Genomic DNA, 15,440 nt, shown 5'->3' on the forward strand with positions numbered 1-15,440 from the left:
AGGCACGCCGACTCTCTGACCTCGGCCCTGACTTTACCATATTTCTTTGTTTGCCGACACCCTCCTTGTTGTGTTGCCGTGCCAGAGCCGTGCCAGCACAAAGCAGCCGTCCAGGGGTGGCACTGGGACTCAGGAAACGCAGAACAGAATAAAGAGCCATCTTTTGTGGGTGATTTGTTGAAGGAACAGTGTGTTTCTTTTCTGTACACGTTAGACAAAGGACGGGAGCGTCGAGGGCCGCTGTGAGCGCTTGGTGTTCTTAGTGTTCGTCAGATGTGCACACTCTCAGTCTGCTTCGTTGAGTACAAACATGTGTCCCTTGACCTCAGGCTCCGCACCTCCTAGCGAGCTGGAATGAGTGTGGTTTGACTGAGGCTGCCGAGAACATAATCGAATGGGAGGATTGCAGTTAACCTCTGAGAGGGTGGTTGGGATCTGGGCCATCCAGCCTCATCCCACAATGGGAAATGCAGGGAAGGTGGCCGTCATGTATGGAATGGAGTTTGTATGTCCCATTCTAAGTTTATCTGGCTAGGAGCTCAGAAGTGCATTCCTCACCATGAGTCACGGGTTCACTTTGTGTGACAGTCAGATGGTGAGAGAGCTGGTGCCTCAAGGACTGTCGGTTTCTTCTTCTGATGCCCTTTCTTTATGTACAGGACTGTCCAGGCTTCTAGATAGATGCTGAGGAGGAGGGTCCCCAGATCATTTGGAGTGACAAGACTTAGGCCAGTGAGCCGCACTGATGGCCGCTCCTTCTGCCTCTTTGGTGTCTTTGGAAGCCATGGCTCCTTTAGTTTTCAGGGTCATGGCTGCTAGTGTGGCAGTGAGCACAGCTATAGGAAGTCCCTGGGTCTCTTGAACACCCCGTGGCCATGTCTCCTTCCTAAGAACTGTTGCGGGGCTGGAACCAGATAACTCCAGTGCCCTTGCTTGTTCTATAGCCCAGAAAGCCCTGGGATTCTCTTCCCATGCTAGGTCAGAGTCTGCAACTTTCCCCTGAGCCACTTGGGCTTGCAGAGTTTGTTAACTGGATACTTCTGTGGTGGGACTCAGAGGAGCACTCCTTCCCCCACACTGAAGCCCAGCACGGAGGCCTAGATCTGGGAGCATTATGGAGAGAGTATAGGAAGGAGATCAGAAGGTCTGGCTGCAAGGACGGCAGTGGGTGAGGGTTTGTGGTCAGAAAACATTTAGGCCTGTCCCTTGTGGGGCAGTGACATTTTATGACTGACCTAATCCCTCTCAGGCATCATTTTTCCCCCAGTGCAAGAGAGGGTAACATTGGTTTGGAAGAGTGGTTGTGTAAGCGCCCAGTACCTATTACGTGGAGGGGTGGGTGGGCATGATGAATGGGTGGGCTGGTGTTGCAGATCCCTCCTGTCCCCAGGTGCTCCTGCAAGGCATGTCTGGTGCTCTGGTGGAAACAGATGATGCCAGGCAACGCAAGGACGAAGGGAGCAGCAGGACACAGTCCTGACCTTGGAGAGGTCTCAAAGACGGGCCAAGAGGTCTTTTTGCAGCTCACAGTGGGTACGATTGGCCAAGCCAGACTGTGACAGTCCCTCTAAAGTAGGAGGCTGAGGGTGCCTGGGAGCCGGCATCATGCCCAGACCCCTGAACCCGAACCTGACACTTCCTGTTTGTCATTGGAAGTGGTGGCTCCCCCAAGAACCGAAACTAATGAAGTGTTAGGGGAAGTGAGAGCAGAGAAGCCCCGGGACGCGACCTGGCATCTCTATGGATGGGGCCTCCTGAGAGCTTCCTTGGCTCTGACTTGTGGCTGAAGCTTTTCCAATATCGCTTTGTCCAATGAGAATTGTAGAAACAGATGCCAGGGCTCCATCAGGCAGAGGAGGAAGCCGTCTTAGGTGGGCTGAAGGTCACTGCTTACAGCTGCCTGCCCTCCTTCATCAATCATAGACCCAGGCATCAGGATCCAAAGGCCCCCACTGTCATGGGATCCCAGTGAGAGATTCCCCTCCCATCATCTATTAATGCAGTAATTCATGTTCCGTGCTTACAGGTTGGCCTGACATAGAGCAGGTGCTCAATGGATGTTAGTCCACTGACTAGATTTGAGCCCAGGCCTCTTTGCTTCTAACCTTGTCCTCTGCACTGCTAACCTGGTAACTTAAAGTCAGAGAAGTAAGATACCGGACTGGTCGAAACTCGCAAGTAGCATAGTGTACCGTAAGAAGACTCATCTCACCTGGTCCATAGAGACCCCTGTTACTCCCCCCTAGGGGAGATTGTTGCTTTTATCAATCCTTTGGGAGTGCACTGAGATGCTATGGGCATAGGCAGGGAGATGTCTATAGTCTCTCTCTGCTCTTACACTCCACCGCATACTACACTGGATCACTTCCTAAGATTTCCTGTGGCAATTTGCTATCCCACACATCCCTTCTTGGTGGATTTGATTCATCAGTTTTGGGTGATTATAAGTAATGTCCTGTGTGTTGGCTTGCTAGCAGGATGGAGATACCCTGAGTCCCATGCTTCAGGATGCTGGGCCCTTGTGTTTCCTGATGAGTGATCAGGAAATAGCATATTGCTGGAGAGGTCAGTTCCTCCTACTGGAGTTTCAGAATCTAGAGCTGTAAGACTGGCTAAGACCCCTGTGGCTGAGATGCCCAGACAGATGCTCCCCTGTCTGGAGAACTACCTAGGACATAATCTCGGGCCACATTGTCACCACCTGTCACTTCCAGGAGAAGTGTCTGGCTAGAACCCATCTGAGGAAAGCAGAGGGGCTTTGAAATAGAGTCTTGGAGCACAGGGACAGACCTGGAGTGTGGCCACTCCCCTTACTTACTGGCCTTCCAATCTCAGCTCATTGTTTGGCCTTCTGGAATCTTCTTCGCCTCACCTGCAAATGGTCACCAGACCTCAGCCACTCCAGACTGGGAGATTAGGGGAAATAATGTGTGTGATTTGCTCAGTTCGGCACCTGGTATGGGATTTAGATTCCTGTGGCTCTGGGGAAGGGATTGCTTGGCTCATCCTGGCGGACAGCCAGCAAGAATTAAATAGAAGCTAGAGAAAATCTAGTCTCACGTGATCTCAGCTGAAATCCCTGCTGCTGACATCTACACAGTGGGCTGGCTCTGCTCAGAGGGATTACCTGATGTCTGGGCTCTGCTGTGTGCTACTGGAGGGATTGAAGGGTGTTTACTTGTGTCTACTTTGCAGGTGAGGAAACCAGTCTGAGGGTGAAGGATGCGCTCTCCCTAGGCCTAGGCCTGTGCATTCAGACTCAGCCCCTTTCTCCAGTCCCAGCATATACTGAGAGGACAGCCAGATTTTGGGGGTGTAGCCTGTGACTCCATTGCATGTTGGTCCACGTCTGCCGGCTCTTGTCTGTCTTTGTTTGCCAGTCTGTGAAGTGTACCTCTCCTCAGGGCAGGAAGAGACTGCCTGGTGGCAGGGAGGGTTACTTCCCATCATGCTGTCTTGAGCCCTAGGGCACCACTGTATACAGTAAGAAGATGAACACCCCACTTTACCAATTTGGCTGCCATCAAGGGACTTGTGGGCAGGTGGAGGGGACTCCGGGATCTCTCCTGGGAGCTGGAGAACAATTGGGTTCATGTGTGGCTTATTCAAGGTTTCCGCCTAATGATCCTTGCAGGATAAATCCCTGTTGGCAAATTCTATATAGAATTGAAACTATAAAACTATAGTTTTAAAAGCCCATCCAAACCCCACCGGGGCCCATTTGCCAGCATTTGACATGACCTTTGTCTCAGTAAATGAAGAGAGATTTGGGGTAGAGGGGAACTTTCTGCCATATTAGTCAAGTAGATGCTTATTTCTGGGTTATCAGGTGACCTGGTGCTGGGGACTGAAACAGGGACTTCCCTCACCCCCACACACTCCTTTCACCTGTCGCAGGGCCATCAGGAAAGAGAGAGAAAATCTCTTCCTACAGGGAGACACGGAGCACACTAGCCAGAGCGCATCACACCTGGTTGCTGTGGAGCCAGGGATGCTGTGCTGACCTGAGTCCCGGAGAGCAGAGCTTTGCTTTACTCCTCCCAGGATCACCCTTCCTCTCTCCTCAGTTCTCCACTGGTACTTCTCTGCTGCCATCTCAGCAACTTCCAAATATGTCCGTGAGGTGGGCATGCCCACTGTCATACCAACAATCCCCATCTTTTCACAGGGGTTCTGGGTCTTGTCCCCATGGGCATTTTCCTTAGGCTTTCAGTCTGTTCTTCAACTTGGCCCTCAGGTACTGAGCTTTTGCTGTTCTTTTTCTTTTTAGTTTTTTTTTTGGGGGGGGGGTGACAGGGTCTCTCTACATAGCCCTGACTGTCCTGGAACTCACTCTGTAGACCAAATGGCCTTGAACTCACAGAGATCTACCTGCCTGTGCCTCTCAAGTGCTAGGATTAAAGGTTTGTGGCACCATACCCTGCTATGCTTTTGCAGCTTTTAAGATTACTGTCAATTGTCTTTGTTCTTGTTCTCTGTCTGTCTGTCTGTCTGTCTCTGTCTCTCACACACACATATACACACACACACTCTTTTTCTGTGTGTATGTCTGTGTGTGTATCTATGTTTGTGTCCTTGTGCACGTGGAAGACAGAGGGAGACATCAGCTGTCTTCCTTGATCATGCCCCACCCTCTTTTTGAGGTAAGGTCTCACTGAACCTGGGGTTTGTCTATTCAGCTAAGGTGACTGGCCAGTACGCTGCGGGGATCTTCTTGCCTGCCTAACTCCTACCTGTAGCCCTGGAGTTACCTGTGTGCTCTTGTACCTGCCCTTTACATAGGGTCTAGGGATTGGAACTCAGGTTGGCTTGTATAGCAGGCACTTTGCAGACTGAGCCGTCTTCCCCTGCTGCTCAGCGCTATTATTTTTCTCCTCCCTCTTCAGTTTTAGATGTAAGTGTAAATGACTGTGATGTAATCGGAGCTTTCAGGGGCAGAGTCTGGACTCCAGCTTCCAGCATGCTAGGTTTGCCCACCTACCTCCCGATTAGACCAAGGAGTAATGATAAAAAGTAGAGAAAGATTTATTCTTTGTGGCCACGTTGGGGAAGAGGAAGAAAGAGGTCCAGTGACCATTCCTGCCCCCTCCAAAGTCCATCTCCAGGGTTCTGACCTGAGGTTCAGGTTTAAATATCAGGTAAGAAGTTTGCATAACTGAATAGTCCTGGCCAAGGTGTGGTTCCACCCAGTGTTGTCTTGGCCACAGTCTCTCCTGTAAGCTGGCCTGACAGGCTCTTAGTTAGAACTGTATAGAATCTCTTCACAAAGACAAGTTGTTTCTCTGACTGGCACTCATCAAGCCCAAGCCATGTAAAGTCCTGGCTTGGAGAGCAGAGGTAGGCACCAAGTCCACCCATAGCTTTTGGTGATTGATAACTGTCGGGAGAAGTGTGGGGCATGCTTCAGTGGAAGGTCACACATCCGAGAGCCTGTGGGCAGCACTGAGTGGACTTGAAGTTGGGTGGGTAGGGATTAGAGATGAACTTGGGAGGAGTGTCTAGGGCTGGGTGAATGTGATCCAAATACATTGTATAAATTCTCAAGAAAACTAATAAAATGAGAAAAAAGACTTACAGTCCATTTTTTTTTTTTAAAAAAAAAGCTATTTAACTTTATTTCATGTGCACTGGAGTTACAGACAGCTGCGAGCTGCCATGTGGGTGCTGGGATTTGAACCTGGGTCCTCTGGAGGAGCAGTCAGTGCTCTTAACCACTGAGCCATCTCACCAGCCCCAACAGTCCATTTTTTTTTAAATTAACTAAAAAGATAACCTGTGTGTCATATTGTATGATGATGTAACTGCCCTCCATGATGATGTAACTGCCCTGTCAGGAATGAAAATGGTCAAAACAATTCTTTTTTGTTGTTGCTCTTAACTAGTTACTTCATTTTTTATTTTATGACATTGGTGTTTTGCCTGCATCTACGTCTGTATGAGGGTGCTGGATTCCTCTGTAATGGGAGTTACAGACAGTTGTGAGCTGCCATGTGGGTGCTGGGAATTGAATCTGGATCCTCGGAAGTACTCTTAACCACTGATCCATGCTGCTGGATGACCCTGTCTCTCAGAATGTTGCTGGAAATGTTAAGGTCAGAGCGTGGTCTCTGGCAGGCCTAACAAGCTGGGCTTGGCCCCTCGCCTGTGGTAAATAGGCTCACAGTTCCTCAGATGTTAGTGCCGCGAGGCACTGTGCTTGTCTGTTCGCTGTCTTTGTTGTCTTAGCCCTCCTCTGGAGTAAATGCTGTCTACTCCTCTGCCTTAACTGAATTTTCCCATTACCCTGGTCCCTAGAAACAGTCACTGGGGAACTGGGGAACTGGGTCAGGGATACAGGCACCAGCCTGCCTCTTTGACCTGGAGCAGAGGCCATTGAGATGACCAGTATCTCCCTTGGCTTAGTTTACAAGTTCGGGTAGCCAGACTCAAGCTTCTGACCATGGGACTCGTGAGGAAGTGCCCATGTCCTCCCTCAGACTGCTTTTGGAATCAAACCCACAGGGAGACCCTGCTGTCTCTCCCTACTTTGGGGTCTATCCATGAAAGGCCCAGTACTAGACTGCTACCTCAGGGCAGGCTCTTCTGCCAGATCCCAGGACTCTCGGAGAGCATGGAGATCTGCGTCAGGCCTTTGATCTAGGCCATTTGTCCCACTCAGCCTTGGCTTAAGACAAAACTTTTGATGTAGTGGATCCCATTTGAAGTCACAGCTGAAAACACACCACCCCCAGGCTGCATGCAGGGAGGAGAGGTGGAAGAAACCCCAGGTTCCCGGCACACCCTTTGGTGTGAACAGAGCCTGGTGTCAGCAGGAGAGAAACCTGGGTTTCGCCGGAAGCTCCATGCCCTTGGGCATGTCACTGAACGAACCTCTGTGTGGCTCAGTGTCTTCATCTGCACCCCGTGTGCTCCGTGCTTGTTAGGAACACAGTGCGTAGCTCCCGCCAGCACCGCGTGGGTGACAGTTGTCATTAACAGCCACAAAGAACTGAGGTGTGGGAGCACAGTCTTTGAGGATGTTAATGTGAGCCAGCGCCCGTGCTGAGTTCTTGTGACATGCTACAACCGGAGGGTTGGGGTTTTTGTGTTGATCATAATACAAAGAGTAAGGAGAGGAGATAAAACAACTGACCTTTATTGAGCCTGCCTGGTGACCAAGCTGGGTCCTGACACTGCCTCCATCCCAGGTACCAGCACCTGGAGCCAACTAGATGTGAGCAAGACCGGGAAACCCATCCTGACCCCTTATCTCTGGGTAGCCATGGTCATCTAGAGTACACTGTGCTTCAGTCTCCCCATTCATAAAATGAGGATGCTGTTAATTAGCTCTTCCACGTGCTGCCCAAGGCTGTGGTTCTTGACTCACCTTGCAAGCATCAGGAAGAATTATTCATACAAACAGTAAGGAGAGGGAAATAAAACAGCAGACCTTCACTGAGCGGGCCATACTCGTCGGCGAAGTTCCATTATCGTGAGCAGGAATCTGCCTCCTCGGTGTTCCTCTGAGGGGAATTTGAATCTCTGCGTATAACGAGCAGGGTCTGATCATTATACAGCAGCTGTGTGTGCTATGGGATGGTGAGGTTTCTTTAGGCAGTTGAAGCTCTGAGAAGGCGGTAGCCATGAAGGCCGGTCCTTGTACCTGACTTACTCCTTCCTACTCCACCTCAGTTGTAGCTTTTGAACTTTGAAGTCAGGAACACCCTACCATGGATGAAACATAGTGGCCCTGTATGTTCATGGCCCCGTGTTGGGGACATGCTTTGCAGTGAAGAGCCCCTGAGGGGCCCAAATCAATGAGCAATCCACCACATGGGCATAGGGAAGAGTTGCCCTGGGGAAGCAATGGAAAGTCAGGGGGTGGTCCTGTGGGTGTGGGTGGCATGAGGAACCTATGAATTCTTCCTGTTTGTTATGGTGAGTTGAGCACCTTAGCTTTAGGCAGCACGTGGAAGAGTTAATTAATGGCATCCTCATTTTGTGTATGGGGATACTGAAGCACAGTGTAGTTCAGATGACCATGGCTACCCAGAGATAATGGGGTTAGGTGGGTTTCCCGGCCTTGCTCACATCTCTGGCTGGTTCCAGGTGCTGGAACCTGGGGTAGAGACAGAGTGTCAGGACCCAGCTTGGTCACCAGTTAGGGCATGATTAAGTATTATTGTTTTGAAAGTCAGAGGTGACTCGAGGGCCACTGGGTTTTGCCAGCTTTGTCCCATATCCTACCAGCCCCACTCTCCCTCCCTCGTGAACTTGACTGCCTTTGTCAGCGAGAGAAACAGTAGCCCTTTGTTCTCTCTGGATTCAGAACCCGTGTGCTGCATGGAACCATGTCCAGCACAGCGAGACTTGGAAGTGGACACCCGTGGTCAGGCCTTTCATTGAGATGCCCTTAACTCTCATGGAGAGGGGCAGACAGATCACACCCCTTCCAAGGGGAGAACAGGAAGTCTCTGGGAATGTTCTGGGAGCCAAGCGGTCAGAGAAACAGAATGGCGAACACACATTGAGTTCTTTATCTCAGAGTCCTGCCCTTGCCCTGTCTAGGAGACGGGGCTTTGTACCATTTTCTGAAGCATCCCCCTCCTGCAGTCACTCCCGTGGAGGCCCTCTGTGATGCACTCTCTCCTTTGCAGCGTCCCCTCTGCGGTGTTCTGGTTTCAGGAGCCCTTCACTTCCACCATGCACTGTCCAGGTCTCTGATGGGACCCATATCCTCCCGGGGCAGTGGGGAGATACTGAGGCTTCTGTGAGGATCTTTCTGGACAACATCCCTTGAAAATGATGGTAGCTTCTCTTAGACGACTCAGAGATGCTACTTCAAGGCCAGCTATGGCGGCACACACTTGTTACCCTGACACCCAGAAGGGAGATTCAGGAGGATGACTGCGAGTTCAGCTATAAAAACAGGAAAGATAGCTGGGTATAGAGGCTCTGGAGACAGCAGCCAGCGTGCAGATCTCTGTGAGTTCAAGGTCATCCTGGTCTACATAGAGAGTTCCAGGACAGCCAGGGCTACATAGAAAAACCCTATGAAGACCGGGGAGGGGGGTTTGGGGGAGAGATGCCATGGCAGGAGGCAGGCTGGCCATGCTGCAGAGTGGAGCCACACCAGGCCTGATGGGTGTCCCAAGTTGCTGTTCTCGTGAAAGGGCTTTACTGGCATAAAAATGCTTGGAAAATACACAAAGGAAGGTGGCTGGCTTCCAGACTCAACTGTTTACCTTTTGCAGAGCAGCCAGGAACACAGGGAGCTTATTTTCCAAACAGCCCCCGGTTGTCAGGTCTACAGTCCTCAGGCGGATGCCCACCTCCTTCCCCGAGCCTCAGGGGGGTCCCTGACTTTTCTCTGGCTGGTTTCTGTTCCTGCAAACTCCAGTGGCCCAAGAGCCATCCCTAACCTCTAGAACAACAATAATTAACATATGCACGCCCTATGCGGTAACCAGCTTAGGCTCTGACGCTGTGCCCGCTTCCCCAGTACCATCCAGGGAGAACTGGAGATGTGAAGACCAGCATGGTAGTTCTGTGTGGACTTGGGTATTGTGCCTGCTGTCACTCTTGGGATCTCTCTTCATAGTTGTCGTGGTCTGAAGAATATGGGGCTTCAGTTTGTGGTGCCTGACATCGTGGAACCCAGCAGGCATGGCTGTAGTTCCTTGGGTGCCTCTTCTCGTTCTGGTAGCTTCTCCACTTCCTTCAGATCCGTTGGGGTTGGATGAGAAGGTAGTGTGAAATCAGCTTATAGAACCAGAGAGACCCTTTCAGTTTCCTTGGAGGAAACTGAGGCCGAGGGGCCGACAGTGGCATTTCTGCTGGGCCTCAGTCTGCTCCCAGCTACACGATGTGGTTGGTCTTTTGTCTCCTTAGGTTCTCGGTGTTCTGATCCTGGGAGATAGCAACGTCATCCCCACCTCCTTGCCTTGCTGTGAGGTCTCAGAAGACACCCAGGAGGCAGAGTCAGGGTGATCACCTTAAGCTTGAGACCAGCCAGACCCAATTTCAAATAACAGCAAAAGACGCTTGGTCTGCATCCTTTCCCCTCCCCAGTCTGGTGTCTTGGCTGTATTTGTTTTGTTTGGTATACAAGCTTGTCACCATGGGAGGGAAGCATGGTCCTTGATGATTTCTCATTGGGAGGTCTCTGGTACTTTTTTCCCCCCTTAAAATAGGAGTGACCTTTTAACATCTGTCCTGGCAGACCATAAAAAATGAAGCTAAGGACAGCAGGAAAGAGCTGGCACATTCCAAAGGCTTATCAGAAAAGTTAAAATACGGGTGTATCTGCAGCAGGTGTGAGTGGGGCCTGAGGGGCCGACAAGACAGAATACGTAGTATGAACAAGTGTGGGGAATTGTCACCACCCGTAGGCCTGCTGGGACAGGGCAGCCAAAAATGTCACTGGAGCCACAGAGATAGTCGGTAATCTTGGGGAGATGGGCTGTGCAGAAATACCAGGATTGAAGGTGGCATGAGGCCCAGGTGCGGGGACCAGTGCTCTGACCTGCCCTCCTTCTCGCCTTCCTCCAGGGCCCCAAGCTGTGATTTTGTTAATGGACAGCAGCTATGTGGTTGTGGCTTTTGAGATTGCGACAGCAGGGGACCCAGTGGACAAGGGGCAGAGGGTGGGCCGGGAGATCAGATCAGTTGCCTCAGGTCTTACTTTGCATCCTAGCCGTACTCTTCCACCCAGATCTGAGGCACGTTTTAAAATTCTCTGCCCTCACTTGCTTTGTTCGTGGTATCCTGTCCCATAGTGGCTGGGAATAAAAGGAGACAGATAGGTATGTCATTCGTGTGCCGTCTCCTCAGAATGACCGTTTGTAGCGGCTTTGTGTCATGAATGATGTGGCCACAGCCAGCCCCGAATCCTGGAGCTAGCTGCATTTGAGGATGGGGAGTGAGTCAGGGCTGGCCTTCTCTGGCCTTGCTGAGGCCATGTGGGGGGTCAGCCAGGTGCCAGCGTCAACTTGCCTCCAGAGTCTGGCCTTGCAGGTGGTGGTGGCCCTGTGCTGGCGGCAGACATCTGGCGCATCAGGAAGCACGTTGTCCGGCCGCCCCGGCTGTTGGCAGGTGCTCTTGGCTTGGGGTCAGGTGATACTGAATATCAACTGGCCACTCTGGTTCTCTTGAGGCTTGATCTTCCCAACCCTGTGCTCTTGAAAAAACAAACACATTCCTCACCGGAGCAGGGCACACAGTGCACAACCGATCACAGGCAGCTCTGTGCTTGGGCACCCCTCCGCTGTGGGTGACACAGCCCGGTCTCAGGGTGGAATGCAAGGCAGCGACTCCCACGCTTGCCAAGGACATCACTCTGCCTTAGAGGGGAAGAACATGTGCTTAGACGGAGTTTTGACTGACTGGTCATTTTTCTTTATCGCTCTGAGCGTTGGTTGGGCAGTTGAGGTGTTTAATAAATGCTTTCTCCGTACATCCCGGGTGTGGCATCCCCTGCTCGTGTGTTTTCTGCCTTTGGGGGATCCTACGTATAAATGATGAGTGGTGGGGCCCTTGAGTTCTTGTTCTGTCAGTCCAGTCACTTGCCCTCTGGGGTGCTACCGGGACTCAGGGGTCCCAGATGTGGACTCAGGCACTGAACCGCTTCTTATGTTTCCACCTTGCAGCTGAACCTCAGCCGGCCAATTGAGGAGCAGGGTCCCCTGGACGTCATCATCCACAAGCTGACGGATGTCATCCTCGAGGCTGATCAGAATGACAGCCAGTCCCTGGAACTGGTGCACAGATTCCAAGTGAGTGAGGGTGCTGATGCCTGGCTATGGGGCCTGTGGGGGTTGGGGAAGGCCAGGTTGGCCGTGCAGCTTAGAGCTGCAACATCTGTAGAAATGGTTCTGCCCCTGACAAGCTGTGGTTTCCTGGGCGAGTGCTCAGTTGCAGGCCGGACCTCAGGCTTGAGTGTAACCCAGGTTTGATGTCCTGTTCATGGTCAGAGAGCTGCTGAGTCCAGATAAGGTTTCTGTGTCTTCAGGGCAGGTATGCTCAGCACTGGCTGGTGACTTCATTTTGACCCCAGGATGGGACCCCTCTGTTGCACCTGGGGTCAAGGGTTCCTTAAAATTTTTGAACCTTGGAAAAGCCCCTGTATAATTTGATATTGTGTATGCCTTGCTTGACATTTCTCATGGGCCTGAGGGGTGTTCCCTGCTCCTTACCCGTTTCCCCAGCAGCTCCAGATCCTGACCCCTGGATGATCTGTCTGTCACCTTAGGGTTTCCATGTGATGCTGCTGTTGCTGCCACTGCTGACTTGCCCCTGGCAGCCAGCGCAGGGGTCATGAAACAAAGTCATATTATCAGCAGAAATGCAGCTGAAATAGTGGCCGTTCTCGGGCCTCCCTAGGACACGGGGTGCTTGAACCAGCACTTTTCATCTGCAGTAATTGGAGGTTGGCGATCCTTTCCTCGGCCAGGACAAAGGGACTCTTGTCACACAGCAGCCATCCTGCTGACAGTGTTCCTCTCTGCCACGTGTTCAGGGTTGGTGGCCTCAGCCCCCCGAGCATCTCACGGCTCTCACCCACTTCCTGGAGACCTCTTGCTGTGGAGTTTCTTTTCCCCGCCAGTTGCAGCTACTCTTTGCCTCCTGCATGCATTCTAGGGGCAGCCACAATGAGGTAGGGATTGTCCCCGTGGACCTCTATATAAAGTCCCTCTCATTTGCTGAGCTCCGTCTTCTCATCGGCTGAGGCTATGGCCATGGTCCTCCTCCACCTTGTGGAGCCTCAGTTTTCTTGCTTGTCAAATGGGTGCTTGCAGGGAGGAGCAGCTGGGCAGCGACGGAAAGTGCTTCCGTGCTGGGTCCTGGAGGGTGCTCGCCGCTGGTACGTGCTGTGCTTACTGCCTGGGTTTCTGCTGTGCAGTTAGTTCTTCGGGCCCTTCTCTAGAGTGAGGCAAGGCCGGAAGGTTTGCCCTGACTGGCCCCCTCTCTGTGGCGTGGACTTAGCCCCCAAAGCAGCCAACCTGAGCCCATTTTATCTCTCCATCCCTCAGGGCAGGTCTCCTTGTCTGCTTTGTTTTATAACCAGGAAACTAAGGCTCAGAGGTGTGTGGGGTGTGGCAGGGGCAGGGCTCAGTATTGACTTTCTGAATCCTCTGCTTGCTCCCTGTCGGTGGCGTTTACACTACTCTCAGTGACCAGGTATTCACCTGCCTTCACCACCATCCTATGGGTGCTCTGGGCACTCAGTAAAGCAGCCACCATTGTCACCCCCCACTCAGGCCTCCTGTCCTCTAGGAGGCCCCTAGTGGCTAATTCCTATGCCTACAGCTCCTTAGGCACTGGTTCTCTGGGGAGACATCAGAACCTGGGTAGCTGTGTAGACCCTTGAGGCCGAAATGTCTGCCAGTCCCACAGAGGACAGTGTTGGCACCTTGCAGGGACCCTGCCAAGCCTGGTCTGAGAACAGCAGGCCAGGTATAAGGAGAGCGATGATGACTTCAGCAGAGATAGTTACTGCCACGCGGTGTGGGCTTTGCTGTGAACTACCCAGGTGTGACTACCTCCAGGTGAGGAGGGGGTGCAGGTTGGGTCGTGTGGGACTCACTTTTTTGTTGCTGTAGAGACACCACGACCAGAGTGACTTACAGGAGGGTTTATTTTAGCTTCCGGTTCCGTAATGCCGGGACAGCACGGCAGTAGATGGCAGCCTAGCTGCTGGAGCAGGGAGCTAAGAGCTCACACCCTCCACTCAGCTGTGAAGCAGGGGTGAACTGGAAGTAGATGAGGCGTTGCGTTCTTGAAGCCCACCTCCAGCTGCATCCTTCTCCTTCTTCCATCAAGACTGTACCACCCAAACCTCCCCAGTGACACCACCAGGGGACCAAGTATTCACGTGCCTGAGACCACAGGGGGCATTTCTCATTTAAACCACCATAGGTGTCTCTCTCAGGTCCCTGCCCTGCCACTTCTCCAGAGACAAAGGAGAGGAAGGGCCTTGTAACCCCGATAGTATACATTTGTCATCCTTAAGATGGCATGCTCTGAAGCTAGAGAGGAGGCTCTGAGGTTAAGAGCACTGGTTGCTCTTCCAGAGGACCCAGGTTCATCCCAGCACACACATGGCAGCTCACAACTATTTGTGAATCTTGTTCCAAGGAGACAAAGCGTTCTTTCTGGCCCCCATGGACATCAGGCACACATGTGGTGCACAGACATGCATGTAGGCAAAACAGACATATGCATGCTGCTGCTGATAATAAAGTTCTTTAAAATTAATAATAATAATAATAATAATGAGGAGGAGGCGGCGCCGTATTCCTGGAGCAAATGTGGCCCGAGTGCCTGTGATTTCCCAGGCATTGCCATGGTCATGTTCATTTCAATCAGTACCATTTTTCTGTAAAGGCTTAGTCTGGTCAGTAGTTAACTCCGTGCCCCCTCAGGGCACTGACCCCTTCCCGATACTCCAGACACACGAGAGCCCTCAGTCTAGGGCAGCTGCCAAAGAACATTCCGGAGAACATGTGCTTATGGACTGTCTTGGAGGGAGGGTCTTGGCTGGTTTCTGGAGCCTGCCATTTGCAGAGCACACACATTGCTAACGTCTTGTCTAGGATGGTAGCCTTCAGCTAGGTATTTCTGGGGAAAATTCTGAGAACAGTCTGTTTCATCAAGAAGCCAGATACATGATAAAGACCAGGATGGTCTTCCTGGGGAAGAGACCAGCTCTTTTTGAGAAAGCATCAGGCTGCATTCCTCAGAGGCCCCAGGAGGTTAGCAGGAGTGTATGTGTGTGTGTGTGGGGGGGGGGCGATGGGATGATGGGGGCACAGTGACACCAGCCTAAGACAGATTGAGGGACTCAGGATGAAGTCTGGGGATTAGGACTCTTGGGGCAGGCCGCTTGGAGCTGTCAGTACTGACCTGATCATTTCCCTGAGAGGTAGAAGGTCAGAAGCCAGGCAACTTGGACCTGGGATTTGACACTTGACCTTGACCATGCCATGGCTTTCATTTTCAAACTCTTGCTTGATTTTATCTGTTGGACATTAGCAAGAAGCATTGGCTTGGGACCCAAGAGGGACAGGGATGTCATAATAGGCATATTGATTTCAGGAGCAAGAAGCAGCACCCAAAGCCCGGTGTGCAGATAGACCCCTCCTGCACCTTAAGTGTATGTACAACAGAGCCAAGTAAAGGGGCCCTGCCCCAGTCAGGGCTCTGCCAAAAGGGCCCCATATGTATTCGGGTCCCTAGGGAACCGTTGTGGGAAACGATGGGGTCTGGAGATGTTCCTGATAGCCCTAGAGCACAGTGTTCTGTGGATGCTGTCCCGAGCCTCATCCTCAGGGAAGGGAGGTTTGGAACTGTGGCCAGTTCCCTCCTTGTGTCCAGGTAAGCACGTGGGCGGGTGTGGACCTGGTGCATATGCAGGCCAGGCAAGTTGGTTGCCACGGGAACCACTTCCAGTCAGTTTTTCT

At 51.9% G+C, this 15,440-nt stretch overlaps 1 protein-coding gene across 2 annotated transcripts in view; it reads left to right on the forward strand.

The window, feature by feature from the left end:
* Itpk1 (inositol-tetrakisphosphate 1-kinase) overlaps window positions 1–15,440 on the forward strand; it is a 134,298-nt gene that overhangs the window by 69,623 nt on the left and 49,235 nt on the right. For both annotated transcript variants that reach the window (XM_085697854.2, XM_085697855.2), the window contains exon 3: window positions 11,628–11,753. In XM_085697854.2, coding sequence (XP_085553980.1) covers window positions 11,628–11,753 — 126 coding nt within the window. The remainder of the gene's footprint in view (window positions 1–11,627; window positions 11,754–15,440) is intronic.

This window comes from Myodes glareolus, chromosome 11, assembly GCF_982192425.1.
Source record: "Myodes glareolus chromosome 11, mMyoGla1.1, whole genome shotgun sequence".
Classification (NCBI taxonomy): Eukaryota; Metazoa; Chordata; class Mammalia; order Rodentia; family Cricetidae; genus Myodes; species Myodes glareolus.